The sequence below is a fragment of the Oryzias latipes genome, chromosome 10 (genome assembly GCF_053564925.1).
Source record: "Oryzias latipes strain Hd-rR chromosome 10, Olatipes_Hd-rR_3.1".
Lineage (NCBI taxonomy): Eukaryota > Metazoa > Chordata > Actinopteri > Beloniformes > Adrianichthyidae > Oryzias > Oryzias latipes.
Window position 1 is genome coordinate 15,473,264 of NC_136246.1, and position 18,579 is coordinate 15,491,842.

At 40.6% G+C, this 18,579-nt stretch overlaps 2 protein-coding genes across 3 annotated transcripts; both read right to left on the reverse strand.

Moving 5' to 3' along the window:
- Positions 1-925: 925 nt before the first annotated feature.
- rom1b (retinal outer segment membrane protein 1b) lies at positions 926-5,881 on the reverse strand. Its single transcript, XM_004073157.5, has 6 exons — positions 5,394-5,881; positions 5,117-5,272; positions 3,877-4,119; positions 3,250-3,437; positions 2,604-2,850; positions 926-1,749 (listed from the first exon to the last, which is right to left on the reverse strand). Exons 2-6 carry the CDS (start codon positions 5,264-5,266, stop codon positions 1,492-1,494), a joined length of 1,086 nt encoding a protein of 361 aa, XP_004073205.1. The 5' UTR covers positions 5,267-5,272; positions 5,394-5,881; the 3' UTR covers positions 926-1,491.
- A 2,611-nt stretch (positions 5,882-8,492) lies between these two features.
- Positions 8,493-18,200, reverse strand: LOC101172987 (uncharacterized). 2 transcript variants are annotated; one of them, XM_078954082.1, is made up of 8 exons: positions 17,755-18,200; positions 16,122-17,619; positions 14,596-14,624; positions 12,748-12,876; positions 12,289-12,355; positions 12,087-12,194; positions 11,818-11,853; positions 10,061-10,199 (listed from the first exon to the last, which is right to left on the reverse strand). In XM_078954082.1, the coding sequence occupies exons 1-7, from the start codon at positions 17,859-17,861 to the stop codon at positions 11,845-11,847; spliced, it is 1,947 nt and encodes a 648-aa protein (XP_078810208.1). In that variant the 5' UTR covers positions 17,862-18,200; the 3' UTR covers positions 10,061-10,199; positions 11,818-11,844. The 2 variants fall into 2 exon arrangements, with proteins under 2 accessions (XP_004073265.1, XP_078810208.1); XM_004073217.5 differs by lacking the exon at positions 11,818-11,853 and having other exon boundaries at positions 8,493-10,199.
- Positions 18,201-18,579: the final 379 nt, after the last annotated feature.

An 18,579-nucleotide genomic window follows, 5' to 3' on the forward strand; every position in this document is an offset into this window, starting at 1 on the left:
CATGGACAGTTATTTTCAGAACTTTAGAACGATGAGCTAAAACAATTTTAAAATATCCATAAATTCAAGAAAATGTATAAAGAAACGTTTGTTTCACAATATGGATTGAAATCTTCATAAATATTTCAAGAATGAAAATGTGTGAACTTCAATGTCATGAAGTAAACAATATTTATTGATAACAATCAATAAGCTATTGATTTTTTTAACTTGACCAGTATTTCTTTATTTGTATGACTATCAATTGCAGTGTTGTTCTTTGTAATCTTTTGTAAATTATGTATCTTTTAACATCAAATATCACTATATATAAGATTGAATGAAATTTTGTTTTGGCACTTTCTTGTGCTTTTAAAAGAAAAATCTTATTTCACACCCCTTCTGTCATCTTTTTAAATGTGTACGCCTCAAAAGCTGCAAGTCATTTTTTAAAAAAATCTTAAACTGAGAGTATTTTATTCTTTTGTTAGTAATACAATAAGACATCAATTGAAATTATTCAGTGACAGAGATTTTATTCAAGAAAAAGGAGCAAACATTGGATAAATCTGTGGCTTGGACAGACCATTGCGTTGTTTTCAGGTAAAAAGCATTTAGAAACAGCATTGCTTTTGCTTCCAACAGTTAATGCCAGTATGCTGCCTGGTCCGCTCTACAAACTGTAGTTGCGTTGTGTTGATACCGCTTGTACAGCATTTCAGAGATTAACGACACCTGGATTATCAGATTGTTTAAAGAGCTACCAGAACAGACATATGACAGCTTCATTTGGAGCACCACACACACACACACACACACACACACACACACACACACATGCACGTTAACACACAGGATTAATCAGCCTCTCCCAACTGAACTCAGATAACCCACTGTCATTCTACACATGCCTTTATTGTTGTACAAAAGGAAGCCGACACTAAAAAGCAGTTAAAAACGTCTACCTTTAATATATGATTCATGTGTGCTGCCAGCTTTAACAGGTTCCAAAGCATTTCATTGCAGTTCAGTACAAATTCTACAGCTGTCAGATGAACAGTACAGTGCTCATGGGATGAACTTCAGCGTCGTGGGATTGCCAATTTTGAGTCAAAACTTGTTTTTGAGTGTTCCTGCTATGTGTGTTCAAACTGAATACTCTCCTCTAAGAAAAAAAAACATAAAAAACTACACATCTCCTGAGGAGATTCTCAGATGGTTGACAAATTCCTGCATAGATCAGGTGTTGTTTATGTGTCTGTGCAGGGCCTGATGGGATCTCCTATGTGCCGTCAGGTTGTGGTCGTGTATGAGAGGAGCTGCAGCTGCTGCACTGGTGGAGAAAAATCCCGCCTACCATGACAAAACTTAACAACAACTCATCCCACCACCATTCTGGTCACACAACCAAAAAAAAAAAAGAAAAAAAGATAAAATGACCCCCCACGCCCTCACCCCCACCCCCGTCTTCGATTTCTTCTTCTTCAGCTCATGTTGAAATCAATTTTCCCTTTAGCTGGCAGGGGTTGGGGAGGCAGCCTTCTCCGCGGTGGTGTCAGCTGCCTTCTCTGCTTCCGCGTCAACAGGAACACCTTCAGGGTCAACCTGCGCTAACTTCATCATGGTCAGGACCTTGACTTTGACTTCCTCAAAGGTTTCCTTCACCCCCTTCTCCAGTATGTAACCCTCACTATCACCCTCCGGGTCCTCCAGAGCCATGGCTCCTTCCACAGCTGTCTGCAGGTACCGCAGGCTCAACATCACAGATATCTGGACAAAAAAAAGAGGGTTTTTTAATGAAAAACAATCAATGCAAGCATGAGATCTGTGTGTACAGACATTGCCAAACTAAAAATTGTAGCATGACTTCTTCACATGCTTCACAAACTGTCTTTACCACATGAACAAACAACGTGTGACGCTGATTGTGCTGCACGTTGTGCTTCCTCCTTTTTGGTTTGTGTCAGATGTGTGACAAACTGGTTGCTTTGCTGAGGCTTGTTGTTAAAAAAGAGAAGCTGTTTAGCTCAGCTTGATGCCATGGTAACCATTTCTCAAGCCAATGTGTAAAAAACCGTGGGGCTGTTGCAGTAAAAAGCAGAGAATGTGTGATGTGAGTCTGCTCAGACAGTGCACTGAATTGGCCATTAGTCCTGTGGTTTTAATAATAGTTAGGATTTCATTTTTTATATCAATTTGATAATCAGATGATATGATATTCCTAAAAGTGCATTTTTGTCTTTGTCTGTGCAACTTTCTATCCTGTATTTGTGCTTGAATAGATGGAATTGATTGAATACACACCTCAGAGGCTGCAGTTGCCTGAAAAACTGGAAGCCATTTGCAGCCCTGGTGTTTCCTGTTGTTCTTTTGTGTGTATGTGTGTCATTCTAATTCTAAGCACCATACAAAGCTTCCATATTCTATAATAAATACTTACTTCTGCTACTTTAGACTAAATTGTTTTAAGCTTTTATCTTAATTGTGTACAGTTTTGGTAAAAATACTTGAAACAAATCTGGCGAGAATCCCAGCATGTTATCCACACATCCAAAAGAACAGAGTTAAGTCATCCAAATCTTTGCCTCAGTCAGCACACAAACAGAGTACTGAAAGTTACCCACTTGAATCAGGATGACAGACAGCACCCCAGGGCCAGTTGAATTCATCAAGCCCATGTAATAATCAGTCAGAGCCTGTCTGCAGCCGCGGCTGTACAGGTTGAGGTCCTCTGACAGGTAGTCGTAGTTGAAATGGGCTCTGTTGTCTGTCAGGTGGTATTGCAGGCAAGGGCGAGGTGATGCTGGGTTACAACAGCTGAAAGGAACACCGTCCAACAGGTAACGGCCGTCCACGTTACTCCGGATACGACTGAAGACAGCAGGTGTCAGCAGGGGGGACAGATGAAGAGGAGACAGCAGCAAACGAGACAGAGGGTAATAGTTAGAGGGCAAACATTAAAAGTGGTTAATATCCTGACAGTAATCTGGATCCAGTTACAGAAATGTTAACAACACAAGTAAAGGTGTAAGTCTATTTTATCCTAAATTACCCAAACTGTGCTTGCATGAACCTTTCTGTTAATTTAATTACCGGAAGCTACATCCTCCTTCTGTGCACATTCTTCTCTGCAGCATGTCTATGAATTTCTCTGGAATGTAAAGTTTACCTTCTCTGCTATTCAGACCAAATCCTCCAAACACTTTCCCTTCATTCTGTCCCACCAATTTCTAACTCTGGAAATATGCTCATTCTTTTGTCCTCACTCACTCCTTGACTTCTTGGGCAGTGTAGTCCAAAAATCGGCCGCTGACCCACTGAACCTCAAACCAGTCCTTGAAGTTATTGTTTCCGCAACAGCGAAACTCCATCTGCAGACGATCAATGGTCTCTTTCTGAAAACAGCGGCCCGGCACGTCTGTGTCCTTGTAGAAACGGATTCCATTCCTCAAGCCCACCTGAAGGGCAAACAGAGAGAATGAGGAATGAGGCATTTGGTTGTTGAAAATGATTTGCTGTAGCGTGTTTAAGAAAGTGGTTTCTCCACTGTTTAAAAGCAAACATTCATAAGTTTACATTTTTGTTTGAAAATTAGTTTCTGATCATCCAATGTTACAGGTTTGAGGCTGTGCACTGCAGGAACAATTCGTTTTTTCTAAGAAATGTTAACACGTGACCCAAAAACTGATGTTTCATTGGGTAAATTAATGTGAATCATGCAACAAACTCTGTGAAGAAAACGTTTGTTTTTGATTAAGTTTGGCAGTAAAGCCTAATTCCTAAGTAAATATTTGTATATTTCTTTTTTTTTTTAAAGTCACTAACAGAATTGACATTGTTTGACTAATCAAACTGCTTTTCTCTGAGATGCAACCATCTTTGCCTTTTGACCCCTACCTTCAGGGACTCCTCCAGACGCCCCTGCAGGACGTAGCTGAGCACCACCACTGCAAGTAGCAGACAACACAGCAAAGCTGCAACAACAAACCAGGCCAGCAAAAGGACCTTCCAGCGGGGAAAGCGGCTTGCATCCAGTGAGTCCTGACACACCCGAGTGGCAACCCAGTTGGTGCCGATGGAGGCCAAACCCACCATCATCAGGATGTTGGGCACCACATGGATCTCCGTGTTCTCCATCACCTCGAGAAAAGGATTGAAAGATATAATGACATCTGCTGGCCCTCTTTGGTTTTTCTCACCTTCTTTGTCCAGTAATTATGCAAACATCATTAAGCTGTATCTTTTTTAAAAGCCATAAGATCTATAAAGTGTTAACTTAAAGGCAAAGTATAGTGTTAGCAGCATTGGTTAATCTAACAGCAAATGAGGGAGTGGTTTTGAAATCCAGCCTTCAACAAAGAACCCCCATCCTCTATTGTTTAAAAAAAAGAGTCAGATTCAGTACTTGAACTTTCTAAAATGTTCACGCATATCCACTTTTTTTTTACAATTAGTCCCTGTGTCCTTACACCATCGGAGACTATGTGACACCACTAAATGGAAGAAATGAGGGGAAAATATTGTTGTTGTTTTTCTGGAAAAAATTGAATTTGATGTAGTAAACAGACACTATTATGAGTTCTGGGAGTAAAATATTCCTTTTGAGTTCCTCACTGGAACAACCTCTGCACCATACCCATTTAGGGGTTATAAAAAATCTTTTATTTGGGATCAATAAATGTCTGGAGGCTCATGCCGGGTAGATTTCCTGTGTGGTAAAAATAGATATCGGTTTGGGGTTTTTTCACTCTGTTCCCTCATGTATGATCTATGGAGCATGTTGGTTTAAATAAACTTGCTACTTTGGTGGAGACAGTAACTTGTGTTTGCCTCACACATTGCCACTGATCAATAGATACCACGCTTTTCTGGTTTTGAAGTTCTGATGTTTGTAGGACATTTTCGGCTCACAGCTCTGTGTTTACATCTGGTCTCCATGCAAGCTCTATCTTGAAACTAAACTGTTATTCAGCAGAAATGGTCATTGACACATATTACGTAATAAACAGCCCTTCACAAAGACAAAAGCCTGAGCACAGACTACTTTTTTGCTTCATCTTTGATCGTTTCAGGCCTCAATGTCAACAGGCCCTTCTTTCATGTGTGTGTTTGCATCCATGAACGATTCTTTCTCTACCTCGTCCCTACGAAGCAGCTCGGTTTTGAGGTAAACCCCAAGACAAAATATGAAGGCCCCGCACATCACCGCCAGCCAGGACAGCAGCCAAAGGCCCTGGGCCAAACGCACCCGCCTCTGCTGGTTGAACTTCATCTTCAGCAGCACCATGGCTCACTACCAGGCAACACAAAGACAAGAGGCAAGATGGAAACATGTCAACCATTCAGGTAAGAAAATGGACTCTATTCACAGCAAACAAACCAAATGCAATGAGACAAAACCCAACAGAGCTCACAAGAAATGATTTTAGTGTCGATTGAAGGAAGTGGAGTGGTCAGTTGTTAATGCAGGCCTTGTTCTTGTCAGTTGGTGAGTTATTAGCAGGCTGAGCTCATCTAAGTTGTTCCAGGTGGAGGGGATAAGCAGGTAGATCCTTAAGATGGTAAAGGACGTTGGCCACAGAGGATGATTCAAACGATTTCAAATGGTTGATGAAGATGCCTCCAAAAGCGTCTTTGTATCCAAACCGGTTCACGAACACAACAAGAAATGTGAGAAAAGTGAAGGTTGATGATGCAGGTAATCCTTTTCCCTGAGTTGGCAGATTTCCTCGTCCAATAGTCGTTCACACCACGATGGGCTCCTCTTCAAGCTGAAATCACCAAATTGTTCCCCCTGATTGATGTTGTCTTTTGATGGCGCCCCTCTGGGTCTGTGCACATGCACCGCCCCCCTAAACTGCCGTACCCATGGTTGGAGGACAAAGAGACTGGCCAAAGTCCCAAGTTTGGAACCGTAATCTCCCAACAGAGTCCCTGGGATCCTATTAAAGTCCCGAGGCCAATTGGAAAGCAGGCCAGTGTCTGATCAGCAAACTTCTTCTGATCGACATGTAATATGGGCGGGCCACTTCAACTATATTGACAGGTGGCCGTACCTGAGACCTATCAGCACAGAGTGGGTCCAACGGTTGCCTCCAAAACAGGAAATGCAGTAATCCTTTTCATCACATTGACGTCAAAAAAAGTCAAAAATATTTAAGGAGAAAAATAACTTTTTTACTATACATTACTTAGGAGTCAAAAAGGGATAGAAAAGTACACCTCAGCCTTCCACTGAGACACAAACAAACTGTTAAATGTACCTGAAATGTTTTGTAACTTTTAAATAGAGTTGTTTAAATAAATTGTCCATCAGCTGTCACATGATTCTTTAAGAGAAACTTCATAGAGAAAAAAAAAACCTCTGCTTGATGCTTAAAATTGAAAAAAAAAAAGAAAATAAGCCAAACTCCACATGATGTTTTACACGTCTCACCCCAACTCATGTCCACACTGCTTTGAATGAACTAAAACTAAAATCTTCATTCAATGGGGATTTCACATTAGAAATGACTCAAGCAGAAATTACTAAGGGAAGGGTTAATAATTCACGGTTTCACATCGATGCAGAGTTATGACTCCACCAAATAAAAAAGGAAGATGTAGAGCAGCCTGCTGACAGAAGTGAACAAAATTCCTGCAGGGAGGGCTGCATTAGGGGGGGGGGGGGGTAGACAGAGGCTAGCTCATGCAGAGCGAAAGTAAGACTGGAGTTATGTTTGCAGAGGATTATGAGTAGAGTGCAGCAGGGAGGGTGGTTGGATCAGAAGGATTAAACTGTTATTATAAGTATTTGTGACAGCTTGGATCTGGAGTCTCTGGGTAAAGGTGAAGACGGTCTCACGACACATGCAGGAACCACACCTTTAATCCACAAAACATCATTGCAGTGTCTTCACGCCAGGGCAGAAGGTTAATGCTGAACTTATGGATGGATCTTCCACATGAAACCACATTTCAGCTCAATCTGGTTCAGATGGAGACATTCGGAACTCTGCATGAACTCACGCATTTCTAAATCACACAGTGGACAAGATTTTCAATTATTGAGATTAATTAACCAATGTCAGTTGTAAATTGATCTTGTTAAAACCTATGTTTTTATTTAAAGAACGTTCAAAAATTTGAGGATTTTTCAGCAAAATTGTTCAATTTTTAGCAAAAATAAAAGTCCTAGGTGGCAAAAAATTAGCCATAAAAAGATTAATCTCTTTTATAATCATTGCAAATTATTCACTTTATATTAACTTCTAAAAATAACTATAGGGCTGTGAAATATGCCCTTCCTTCATAATTATCTTTTTACGTACAGACCCTTTCCAAAAAATCATTTGATTGTCATTTCATTTGAATTTCCTTTGAAGGCTCTTAGAGATGTTGTACAGCTCAAAGCATTCAGTGATCAGTGAGCCAATGGAGGAAACACCTCAACCGGGCCAAGGAGAAGAAGGACTAGACTGTTAGCCAGTGGTACAAGCTCCTGTTTTATGATGAAAGGAAAGTCTTTCAGTTGGGAATCAAGGTCCAAGGGTTTGGAGGAAGACTGGTGAAGAGCAGAACCCAAACTTGCTGGAGGCCCAGAGGGAAATCTCCACCCTCAGTCAAGATTTGGGCGGCAATGTCCAGCACTGGTGTTGGTAAACTCTGCTTTTTTTTATCCTAAATCCCTGCAACGGTTTAGCAGAATGTTCTAGAGGACTTCATGATTCCTTCTGCTGAAGCTCTGGATGAAGATGCAGATTTCATCCTCAAGCAGGACCTGGACCCTGCAAATACTATGGAAGGATTGAAGATGGACATTTCGTTTTGAAAATACTTTATTTTATTTGATGTGATCAAAATCTCTGTCTTGATGTTTTTGCAAAAACAGAATGAGGATTTCTCCAGGGTTTCCTAACTTTTCATGGGTTTTATGAGCTGGAACTACGAACAATGGGCCCTGAATCTATGTTCTGTGAAAGTTCACTTTTTGAATAGAATAATGGAAATGAATAAACCTTTCCATGATGTTCTAATTTTTTGGAAAGGGTTTGTATTTGAGTCTTCTCAATCTGACGAATCCTTTTAGGTATCACAGGGTTGCTGGAGCCTATCCCAGCTACTGTCAGGCGCCGATTAAGAACTCCCTGGACAGGTCACTAGTCTGTCACAGGGACACACAACCACATATACACATACATTCACACCTAGGGACAATTTAGAATCACCAATTATCCTATGGGGCATGTTATGGACTGTGACAGGAAGTTGGAGAGCTGGGAGGAACACATGGGCTGAATGTGCAAACTCCACAGAGAAAGGACCCAACTGGGATTTGAACCAGGGCCTTGTCATTGTAAGGCAAGAGTACCAACTACTACACCCAATGCACCACATGCAACCTTATTATTTTCTTTTTAAATATATTTTTTAAAAAGGGAAAATGAGTGAATGAGTCACCAACTTCTATTAAATGGTGTAGTAAAAAAAACATGCCAACAGTAAATAACAATAAAACTTGGATGAATTAACAGTTTTTATTGAACATAATTATCTTTATTAACAAAGGGGTTTTACCATCTAAGACCAAAAATACAAACGCCAAAATAATGCTTTGCTTCTAAAGACACATAGTATTTTAACTGCATAATTTTTTTCAATATACAGTATTTTCTTTTTTTATCTTCTTTTTTTTATGTTGGCATTACTTTATATTTAAATAAAGACATATTTCTCTGTAACAACTAATGCATGTACACACATATATGGAACTTTTGCTTTTTCTCACTTCTGTTCAATGGATAGAGGAATAATTCCTAAACTCACACTGAGAGTGTCTCTTTGATTTTGTACAGGAATGGCTGAGTATGGCCTGGAGCATGAGCTGCCTTTCAGTCACTACAAAGACAAGTAAGACATTTTGTTTTACATAAATGTCATTCTGGACTTATTTTAAGGTGTTTTTTTTCCTTTGGAAGACAATTAGGTGAATTTGATTAACAGTCTTAATGTAATGGTTTATTTTCCTCAAAATAAGTGACATTGAAAAGCAAAACCTCACAGACACAGAGGTGAGTAGGTGTGTTTGGCTCAACAAACTGCTAAAATAAAATGGGTTTCCTACAGTTAAACACATTTTAAAAAACTTTTTCTTTCTTTTTACAACATTTTTTTCTCCCAGTTCCTATAATAACTAAAGATCCTTTATGCCACCTACCATTAGACACCTATTCAATTTACCTTAAGGGATAACAGACGCCATTAACAAACTATAGTAAACTATTTTTATTGTTTTACATTGATTTGACTTTGTTCCTCAAAAACATTTTCTGATCTATCCTATCATAATATTAATCTTTGGAGACTAAAATTTAATAAAGATAACACATATTAACACTATAGCTTCAAAATAAGACATTCATTCAGGGAATTTTGATATTAAACTGCTTCTTTTTTCACCTAAATGCTAACATTTAGGTGAAAAAAGTGTGAAAGTGTGACAAAATTTTGTCACACTTCTAATTTTGCCATGTTTAAGTATCATCATTGTCAGGAGAGCTCCATTTTTCTACATTTAAAAGAAATCTATCGACTGCCTATTCTCACTATGCTACACTGCTGACAAATCTGTAGGGCTTTCCTTTTCGGGCTCCACTCAGTTACTCCTTTCCCGGCAGCTCCTTCCCTCCAGCAGCCGGCCAGTGTGTTTGCAGGCGTTGCATGAAATCATCCAGGATCTGCTGAGCAGACGTCGAGCTCACATCTTCAGCACCTTCATCCAGAAGTGATGTCTTCAACCCTTCCCTTTCTCTCCAAACGTTACCGCTCCCCTGAGCTTGCTGAGTCTCAGGTTCCACATGGTTTGTGCACAGGGAGGCTTTCTGTTGGCTTTGTGAATAAACAGGCTGCGGTCTGCCAGCATAACTCAAACCCATTTTCCTAAATTTAGCACTGCTGATGTCGAGCTCTGAGAGGGATGAGTCTTGCTGGTCGGAGAGGCTGCCCTCATTTTGGCTTGATGGATTTCTTTGCTTTATTGGCACAAACGCTGTGACTCTCTGTGAGCTTGCCTCTGATTCAGCCAACCAGGCGGCCGCCGCTGTGGGTTCCTCTCCGCCGTGAGAATGGGATTGGGAGTCTGCTGGCTGTGGACGGTTTGCAGCCGAGGAGGCGAGGAACTTCTGTATTGCCTCAACCGAGCCGAAGTGCTTCTCCAACAGGTCTTTGATCAAGCACGAAACCTGAAGGAGAAACATCAGGCAAAAATAATCCGCTTCTTCTGAGCTTACATCTAGAATTTTTCCCTCCACCTCTAACTTTGTTGTGGCAGATTCCAAACTTTGCTACAACAGCGGACAAATGTCACACCACATGGATGAAAAGAAGAGTTGGTTAGCAGTTTCTTTGCAACAAAAAAGAAAAGGGAAAGAAAAATAAAACCCTTTTTGGTTGCTGACCGCTGCTAATCATCCATAGGTCTGTGACTTTGTCCTTCAAAATAATGTAATGCTGGAGTATTGATGCTGACTGTCACCTACAGTCTGTTTCACACAATTATGTGACATGTTGTCCCGAGTTTCTCTATACTTTACCTTGACCCTTTGTATTTCTGGATTTTTTTGTTTCATACTTGCCGTTGAAACTATGCATACAACGGAAAAAAGACATCCATCTATCCACCCATCTTCAGAACCCACTCAATCTCTTTTTGGGGTCACGAGGTTACTGAAGCCAACCCAGCTATGTAAGTTAGGTGAGGGCACTCTGAACAGGTTGCCAGGCTGTTGCAGGGCCACACACTCTCACACACATGTGGACACATGTCGGGACAATAGGGAGACACCCATTAACCTATGAAGAATGTTTTTGACCTGTAGGGGGAAGCCGGAGTGCCTGGAGGAAACCCACGTGTGCAAGGGGCAAACTTCACACGGAAAAAAACAAGTCGGAATTTGAACCAAGCCCTTCTCGCTGTGAGGCAGGAGTGCTCTACTCTCCTGCAGGTGAAAAGGGAACCAGGGGTTTGCACTTAAAGAGCTATTTAGGTCCATTTCTCGCACTAACAACAACCCAGCAGGAGTAACAAAGTCTTACTTCACCCTTAAGAAAAATAAAACACTGGTATGTATTTAATACAATGTTACTATTAATAATACTAAATGTTGATATGATAAATATAAAAGAACAATTGTTTTTTGGAATAAATAAAACAAAAACATAAGAGAAAATATAATTTTCTCAATTAATTTCTTAATTACAGTTGTTGGTGCATCTCAGCTGCGAATTAGTAAACCTAGCTAACTAAAATGAATTCAGTGACCCTTACCATAGTTTTTGTACCGTTTGACAGACTTCCAATTCTTTTTTTTTATTTAAACAAACACCTAATACTTTGGCACAACATGTGCATAAACTCTGTTTATGCTTACTGATCTCCAAGCACTCTAAGTGTTTTACTATGATTTTGGAAAACTGTAAAGCTACACTGCTTGATGGATTTTTGTTGGAGCATCATGGGTACTTAGTCAAGAGAGTCACAGAGTGATACACATTGTTTGTGAATGAGTTAAAAACAATTAGCTGCTTGAGAGGCCTTATAGTCCAAAAAATGTTACTTTTTAAAATTTAAAAATTACGTTTTTTTCAACCAGAGAACCACAATGGATCAGACTCTTACACTTTAATATTCTAGTATTGGATTTAAAGTGGCCCTGGGTTCTCTGGGTTCCTCCCACAGTTCAAAAATAGGCACCATGGGTTCATTGGTGTTTCTAAATTGTCCCTCTGTGTGCCTGTGATTGTGTTTGGCCATTATTCTCTATTTGCCCCTGCAGTGGGCTGGAAAACTATGTACCCCACCTTCATCCAATAATGACTGGATAGGCTTCAGCAACCCTGTGACCAAAAAAGGGATTAAGCAGGTTTAGAAAATGGATGGATGGATTTAAATTGAGAAGTTTAAAAATTCAGAAGCTTTTTTGTGAAAATAAAAATAAATGAAAAATAAATTCTAAATGACAAAACATTTACCAAACGTTTTTAAAATAGTTAACTTCTTCGAAATTAGGAGACTTTGTGTGTGGTGTAATTAATGCAGGACAGTGTCCACTAGATGGCAGTGTGCTCACATTAATATTCTCCAGCGCTGCTATGGTTCTGTGAGCATCCTCCAGGTCAGAGCTGAGCTGGGAGACTCGGTTCAGCAGGTACTTCCTTTCACTGGTAAGACTCTCTGACTGTATGCACAAAAACATACAACGTTAAAAAAACCAACATTTTTGATCATTCTGTCATGGCTTCTCCACCCCCTGTGTGTCTTTGTTTCCTCACCGCTACGTGCAGGTGCTCCCCCAGCACGTTATTGGCCTGCTTGGTCCCAGTGTGTGTCTGCAAAAGGCTAGATAACAGAAAGAAGTCATTCGTTCACTCAAAGGGTCAACAGCAGGTGTTTGCTAGCACATGTACTGAGTCTGCAGCAACTGACACCCAGTTGAGGCCCAGTGAAAGCTAAGCATTCAACTGCAGTTGTTATTCTGGTCAGATGAATGTTTGGTATGTGCCTGGTGGGCAGTGTCGGACCAGAAAGGGTCAGCTTGTCAGGCAGGATGAACCACAACCGGACACCCACAGAAAAGCACAGGGACAAAAGGTGGTGCCCTATTGACAATCCATGATGTTCCACAGTTCAATTAATCCATAACAGCAGTTATGTAAAGACCTGGATTAACCTACTGGGTTTGAAAGGAAAATCTGCAATCATGGCAGCATGTGTGGTTGAAAACTCCCAACCTTTTGTATTTCTCTTTAACATGGCCAAGCTCGTCCCTGGTTCTCTGCAACTCCGCCTCGAGGCTCTCGATGCAAACTACGGTCTGCAGCAAGTTTTGGTGCAGATCAGCATTCTCCTCCTGCAGGGCCCTGAATGCAGACAGAACATGGGTGAGGCAGTCACAGAAAAAGACCTTTTCTGGGAGAGTTGCTGGCTTTATTTATCAAAAGATCTGGAAAAAAACAAAAAGTAAACCTGTTCCCACTCCTTGTTTAAAAATGATTCCCGTCATTTGTGACATATGACACTAAAATCCACGACAAGTTAGAATTGAAAAAAACATGACCCAATAACTCGGTGATGACCTGAATGATCAGAGATTAACACAACAATCTACCACATTTAGAAAATCTGTTTTATCATATACAATATACACATAAGAGCTGCAAGAATATAGACTGTAAACTTGTTGTGCATCGATAAATCCGAAATTCCAATGACAAATTCAAAAAAATATTTTCCATTTGTACATTTTTGGTGATATTTCTAAGCAGAAGTACACTTTAAATGGTAAATAAAAAAACAAAAAAATTTGTGTTGGTGTAATTCTTTCACAAGTATAGATATGTTTGGGTCATACAAATGACACTCCAAAGTCTATCACTGGTATTAACAATCAAAAGCTTAAAGACACATGTTCTACAAGTGTTATAATTATTTTTTTGGCAACACTTGCTGGTAGAATATTTTGAAAAAGAAAATCAAACCAACAAGGTCTAAAAAAATACTTCAGATTTTCAGAGAAACCTAAAAAAATCTACAAAAATATGTAGAAAATGTGCCACTACACCGATCATTTAAGTCATTTTCTTTTATCCGATTTTTTCCTACATCTCCCTGTCATGTGCAGGGATTGTGCAGATTAATGACAATGGTTATGTCAATGTGTCCCACTGGAACAGCACTTCCTGTCTGAACAACTGTGGTTGGAGGGAGGAGGCTTGTTAGAACCATCGATAATCCAATGACCCGTCACAGAGTGAGCTGAAGGGAAATCCATTTGTTTTCTACACGTGTTTCATCCTGATCATGGCGGTGGAGCCTTTTCCAGAGGTTACCCAACTACATGTTGGAAAAACCTGGAAAAAATGTGTTTTCAATGCAACCTGTTTTACTTCAACAGAACGGATGAAACGTTTAGACATACAATAGTTTATAATAGTCGTAACCCTTGTGCTATCCTAGGCACTTTAACGTTGGGAGTTGGGTCATCTAGACCCACTAGACAGTGCTCTGAACCTTTTTTCTTCAATGATTTGTGAACCTCACTGGTGACCATAGATTACATGAAAAATTTCCACCTTTATCCACCTTTGTCATGGTAGGGAGAACACATCAATATAAGGGTGGGGTCATCTAAGATAGGACAAGGGTAAACCAAAGACTAATCCTTGCAAAATTAATTTTTATTTTTAATTTACAGCATACTGTTTAGAAAACCTCAGTTTATGTTTCTTTTGGGGAAAATCTGTGTGTGATGGTTGCTGTTTTTGATTCTTACTTAGCCTGAGCTGTTATGATTGCAGTTGATCAAAACATGAATTGTACTCAAAGGTAACGAAAGCACTGGTTTGCATTGTATGAAGTCCCCCTTCAATCATTTTGATCTACTGTAAAAAGAACTCCCAGTGGTCTTTAGAATACGATCATGCAGTTCTTAGCCAAAATCAAAAAACCTGTGTTTTTTTCTAAGACAGTTTCTGCAACACAGAGACGGGGAAAATGCCTTGTGAGCTCTCAAACCAACATGAACAATTTTGAATCAACCTAACATGCATGTTTTTGAAAAATAGGCTGCAGGCACTTACTGAAGCTGACTGTTATCACACAGAGAGTCCTGAAATGGAAAACCAAACAAGAAAATGGACAGGGTGAGAGAAAAATTAGGATCTAGCATCATTCACTTAAAAGTATTAACACATAGATTTTGTATAAAAAATTCTTAAACCTGGTGTCCACATCAAATTTTGGGTTATATTACCGAGATAGTTAATTTTCCTTAGCTGGGGACCTGTGACTACCTGTTTAGACAGTTAGCTCCAATTTTAGCTTGAGTTTTAAGAGGTTAAAGCTTTATAAAGCTATTGTCTTGCATTTTATAGTAATAATAAACTAAACTGTCAGATATTTTGATCCAAAGTTTTCACACCCGGAAAAATTTGACATGAATATAACCTGTGGTCACATGACCTCGTCCATGGGAGCAGACAAAGAAAGAACAAGAGCCCCTAAACTTAGAAAACGTTAGAAAAGTTAGGAGTCTAAACATCCATCTGTTCATCCTCCACCATTATAGCACACATAATCAGAACAGGCTGTCCATTCTGAGGACGCAAGAAATTCAATAAACCATTCAACTTTGGCTAATCTGAGCCCAGATCTAAAAGAATCAATTTGTTCTGTGTAGCTGAAGCACTGAGAGAAATGTTCCCTTATTTTATTTATGTGGTTTGCATTAAAAAATCAAATGGATCAAGTGAGACCAGTGAGCTTTACATGGAAACAGGAAATCTTATGTAATATTGTGTAAGTGTGTTTGTACACACAGAAGTCCATGCCTGGGTCTTGCATAAGAAGAGACTGAGGGCGAGTCTCTCTGACATTTTAGTCATCCTGCCCCCTAGACACAGAACACCAGCTTCCATCACAAACATTGCTGAGAACAGAAGCATCTGAACAGGGAAATCAGGTGGTTTCCATTGTTGTTTAGCTTAAAAGCACTGCACACTCATCTGCCGCATTGCTGAACGGTGACTCAGCTCACTGACGCAGTGTTTGACACTTGATCAACGCCTGTGGTTGAGCCACACTGCCTACGCAACAGAGGAGCCTCATGATCAGTCCATCTTCACCATGCAGTCAAGCCTCACTGTCGTGAATTGTCAGAGTTCCCTAAACACAAAACTATCCCTGTAAAAATGTAAAAAACATAATTCCAAACATAAGTTTTGTTTCACCATTGACCTGGATGATCAGTATTTTTTTGTTCTGATCATATTGTGTTATAAAGGCTTTTACTCCTATTTTCAATCATTTTAAGTTAACTTCTGATTATTGTTTTTTTAAGAAATTGTTTTATTGTGTTGTAGTTCCACTTCAGTGTGGCCTTGCGGTTGTGCTTGATAACACTCATTTTAATTATTTTTTTAATATATTCATGCAGACTATTTCTTTTTCTGCATTTCTCATTTGTTTGTCAAATGGTTACATAAAACCCTAGAAGCTGTAGCTGTGAGACAACAGTTTGGATCACCTTATTTACAAAAACCTTATTAATATAATAAAGCTGCTAAATGAATGAATTCAAAGTAGAAAATGGCTACAGTGAACTTACTCGGTGCGTGTTGGCAATGTGTCGTGGGTGGCGCTGGCCCTGTTCAGAGCTCTGACTGGCAGAGGTGGAGGCTGTGTCTCTGGCCCGGGATGAGTCCGACTTTGTGGATGAAGACTCAGAACCAAAACCTGGACCTACCCCCTGGGCAGAGGATGGAGGGATGTTGCTTGGCCCCCGGCTGTCAGACTGTAACTGCTGGGGGGGTTGCTGTGTGGGGTTGTGGGGGGTGTCTGGCGGGTGTCTACGGTGGTGCCGCTGTTTGGGCCGGCAGGGTTCAGGACTGGTGCTAGTTCCATCAGTGAGATAATGAGAATTTTTCCTGTATTTGTCCCCTACCACGGAGCTCCCAGCAGGTGAAGGCCTCCTGTCTCTACGGGCAGAGTGGGGGTGCTGATCCGGAGAGGGGCTGCCACTGTGGCTCCCTGCTTCATAGGAGGGGAATTTGTCAGGATGGAAGAAGTCTGAGGGTTTTCCAACTTTCACCTCTCTGCTGGGCTGCTTAGGGGACTGCTTCTTCTCAACCTGCGTGCCCTGTCGGTTCTTCTTGGGTGGTAGCTGAGGCATTACTGGAAAGGATGTTCGGGCTGGAGCAGATATTTTCCTAACAATTTTGGTATTGCCAACACCTAGGATGGAAAGCTCTGAAGGCCTCATGACCTGTTTTGTTATCTCATTCAGAAAGGCGGAAAACTGCAATTTTCCCTCCACAAAATTTGCACGAGCCCTTTCTATCTCAGCCTGCGTGGCTCCTTTCCCTTTCTGCCCATTTGGATCATTTACCTGTGTGTCTCTCGGTGACAGAACCTCCATTGACTTTGACTTCCGAATGTCACTGTTGTGATCCTTGTTTTTGAGGATCCCTTTGGTGGGAAGCTGGATTGAAGAGATGGCTCTCTTTGGCACCCCTAAAACAGTGTCATCCTCACTAAAAGCCAGATTTCTGTTTAAACTGAATGTCTTATACAGAGACCCGTAGTCCTTGCATGGTACTGCAGGTTGCTCACTGCCTTCATTTCCCTGCAAAAGCCCTTCTTCACTTCGACTATGACCCCGATGCAGGGTAGAAAAATCAGGCTCTTCGCTCTGCAGCACCCTAACGGTGTTAGCTGTTCTGCCATGTTTTATGGTGGCAAAAACAATGGGCGTGCAGCTGTTGTCCTCTTTAAATCCCTTGCGCACATCTGAAATGTTGGAGCATGACAGGGAATGGAGTGGCCGCTCGGTGTGACGCAAAGAGAAGGGATCATTTGCGCTCGCCTCTGTGTACCAGGAGGAAGAGGAGCTGGAGGAAGAGCTGGAGGAGAGAGAAGAAGAAGAGGCGCTGGGGAGATGTACGGGATTGCGGTGGTTGTATTGTTTTCCGTTGTCATCTGTGTGCTGAAGGCGGTGAGGATAGTGGGCATCATGGTGAGGGCTGTCCCGGAGATTCTGATTGAGCTTATGGCGGTGCCCCCGGCTGTCATCTGTGTTTCTGTCACTGTCCTCAAGCTTTTTGTACCTGCATTGAAGAAAACTATTAGCCAGAGCCAATTTATGATCTCTGAAACAAAGAACAAGCTCCCATCGGTGTAGATTGTGTGCATTTCTAAAAATAATAATAAAAATAAAAGTTGTCAGAGTAAAACCCTCCCACCTGTTTGTGTTCTGGTGATGGTGAAAAATTTGTCGTTGATGGTTCTTGCGTATTTTGAGGTCATCCAACGAAGAAGGGTTGTGAACAGGCGTGAAAAATGTCTCCATTGCCTGTCTTCTTTGCTTGGTTCTAGATTTCAGTAAAGACAAAATTTGTGGACATCCCCATCTATTCTAAAATAAGCAACGTTTCCCGATATACTACAACTGATCCGATAAGATATTACAGCACTACTGGTTCAATTCCTTCTGGACTAGAAAAAAAATGGTAAGAGATGAAAATAAAATATTTGAAAGTATAACTTGCAAATTCAATGTAATCAATCAATGAAAATGTTATAAAAGTATATAACCCAATAAGGAGTTTAGTCCTCCCTGTTCTGTTAAGTACTCCAAATATTTCTTCCAGCCAGTTTGTCTCTTCAGTGTCTGACCATGGAATAACAGGATGAGAGTTGAAGAGTGGGGCTGTATGAATTCCTGGACGAAGGTTTCCTTCTGCATCACAGCTGATGTAACAGCTATGTGCTTATGGATCTACTCAAAAGAGGGAGAGGTTTGTCCTCACTCAGAAGTGATTGATCAAGCCCCAGGGAAGAGGACAGCAGCCTGCCCCAATAAGCCTCGCTGAAAGTTGTTCTGCCTGTTTCTGTTCATGGCATCATGAAACCACAGTGTGTTTAATGCGTCTTTTTGTTTTAGTACAACACAAAAAGACAAAAGGAACCCACTGCTTAGATATGTATTTAAAGTCGTTTTATTTTCAATGGTTCTTCCACTCATGGATGGTTAGTTTTGCAAGGTGTTTAAATTTGCCATTGGTATG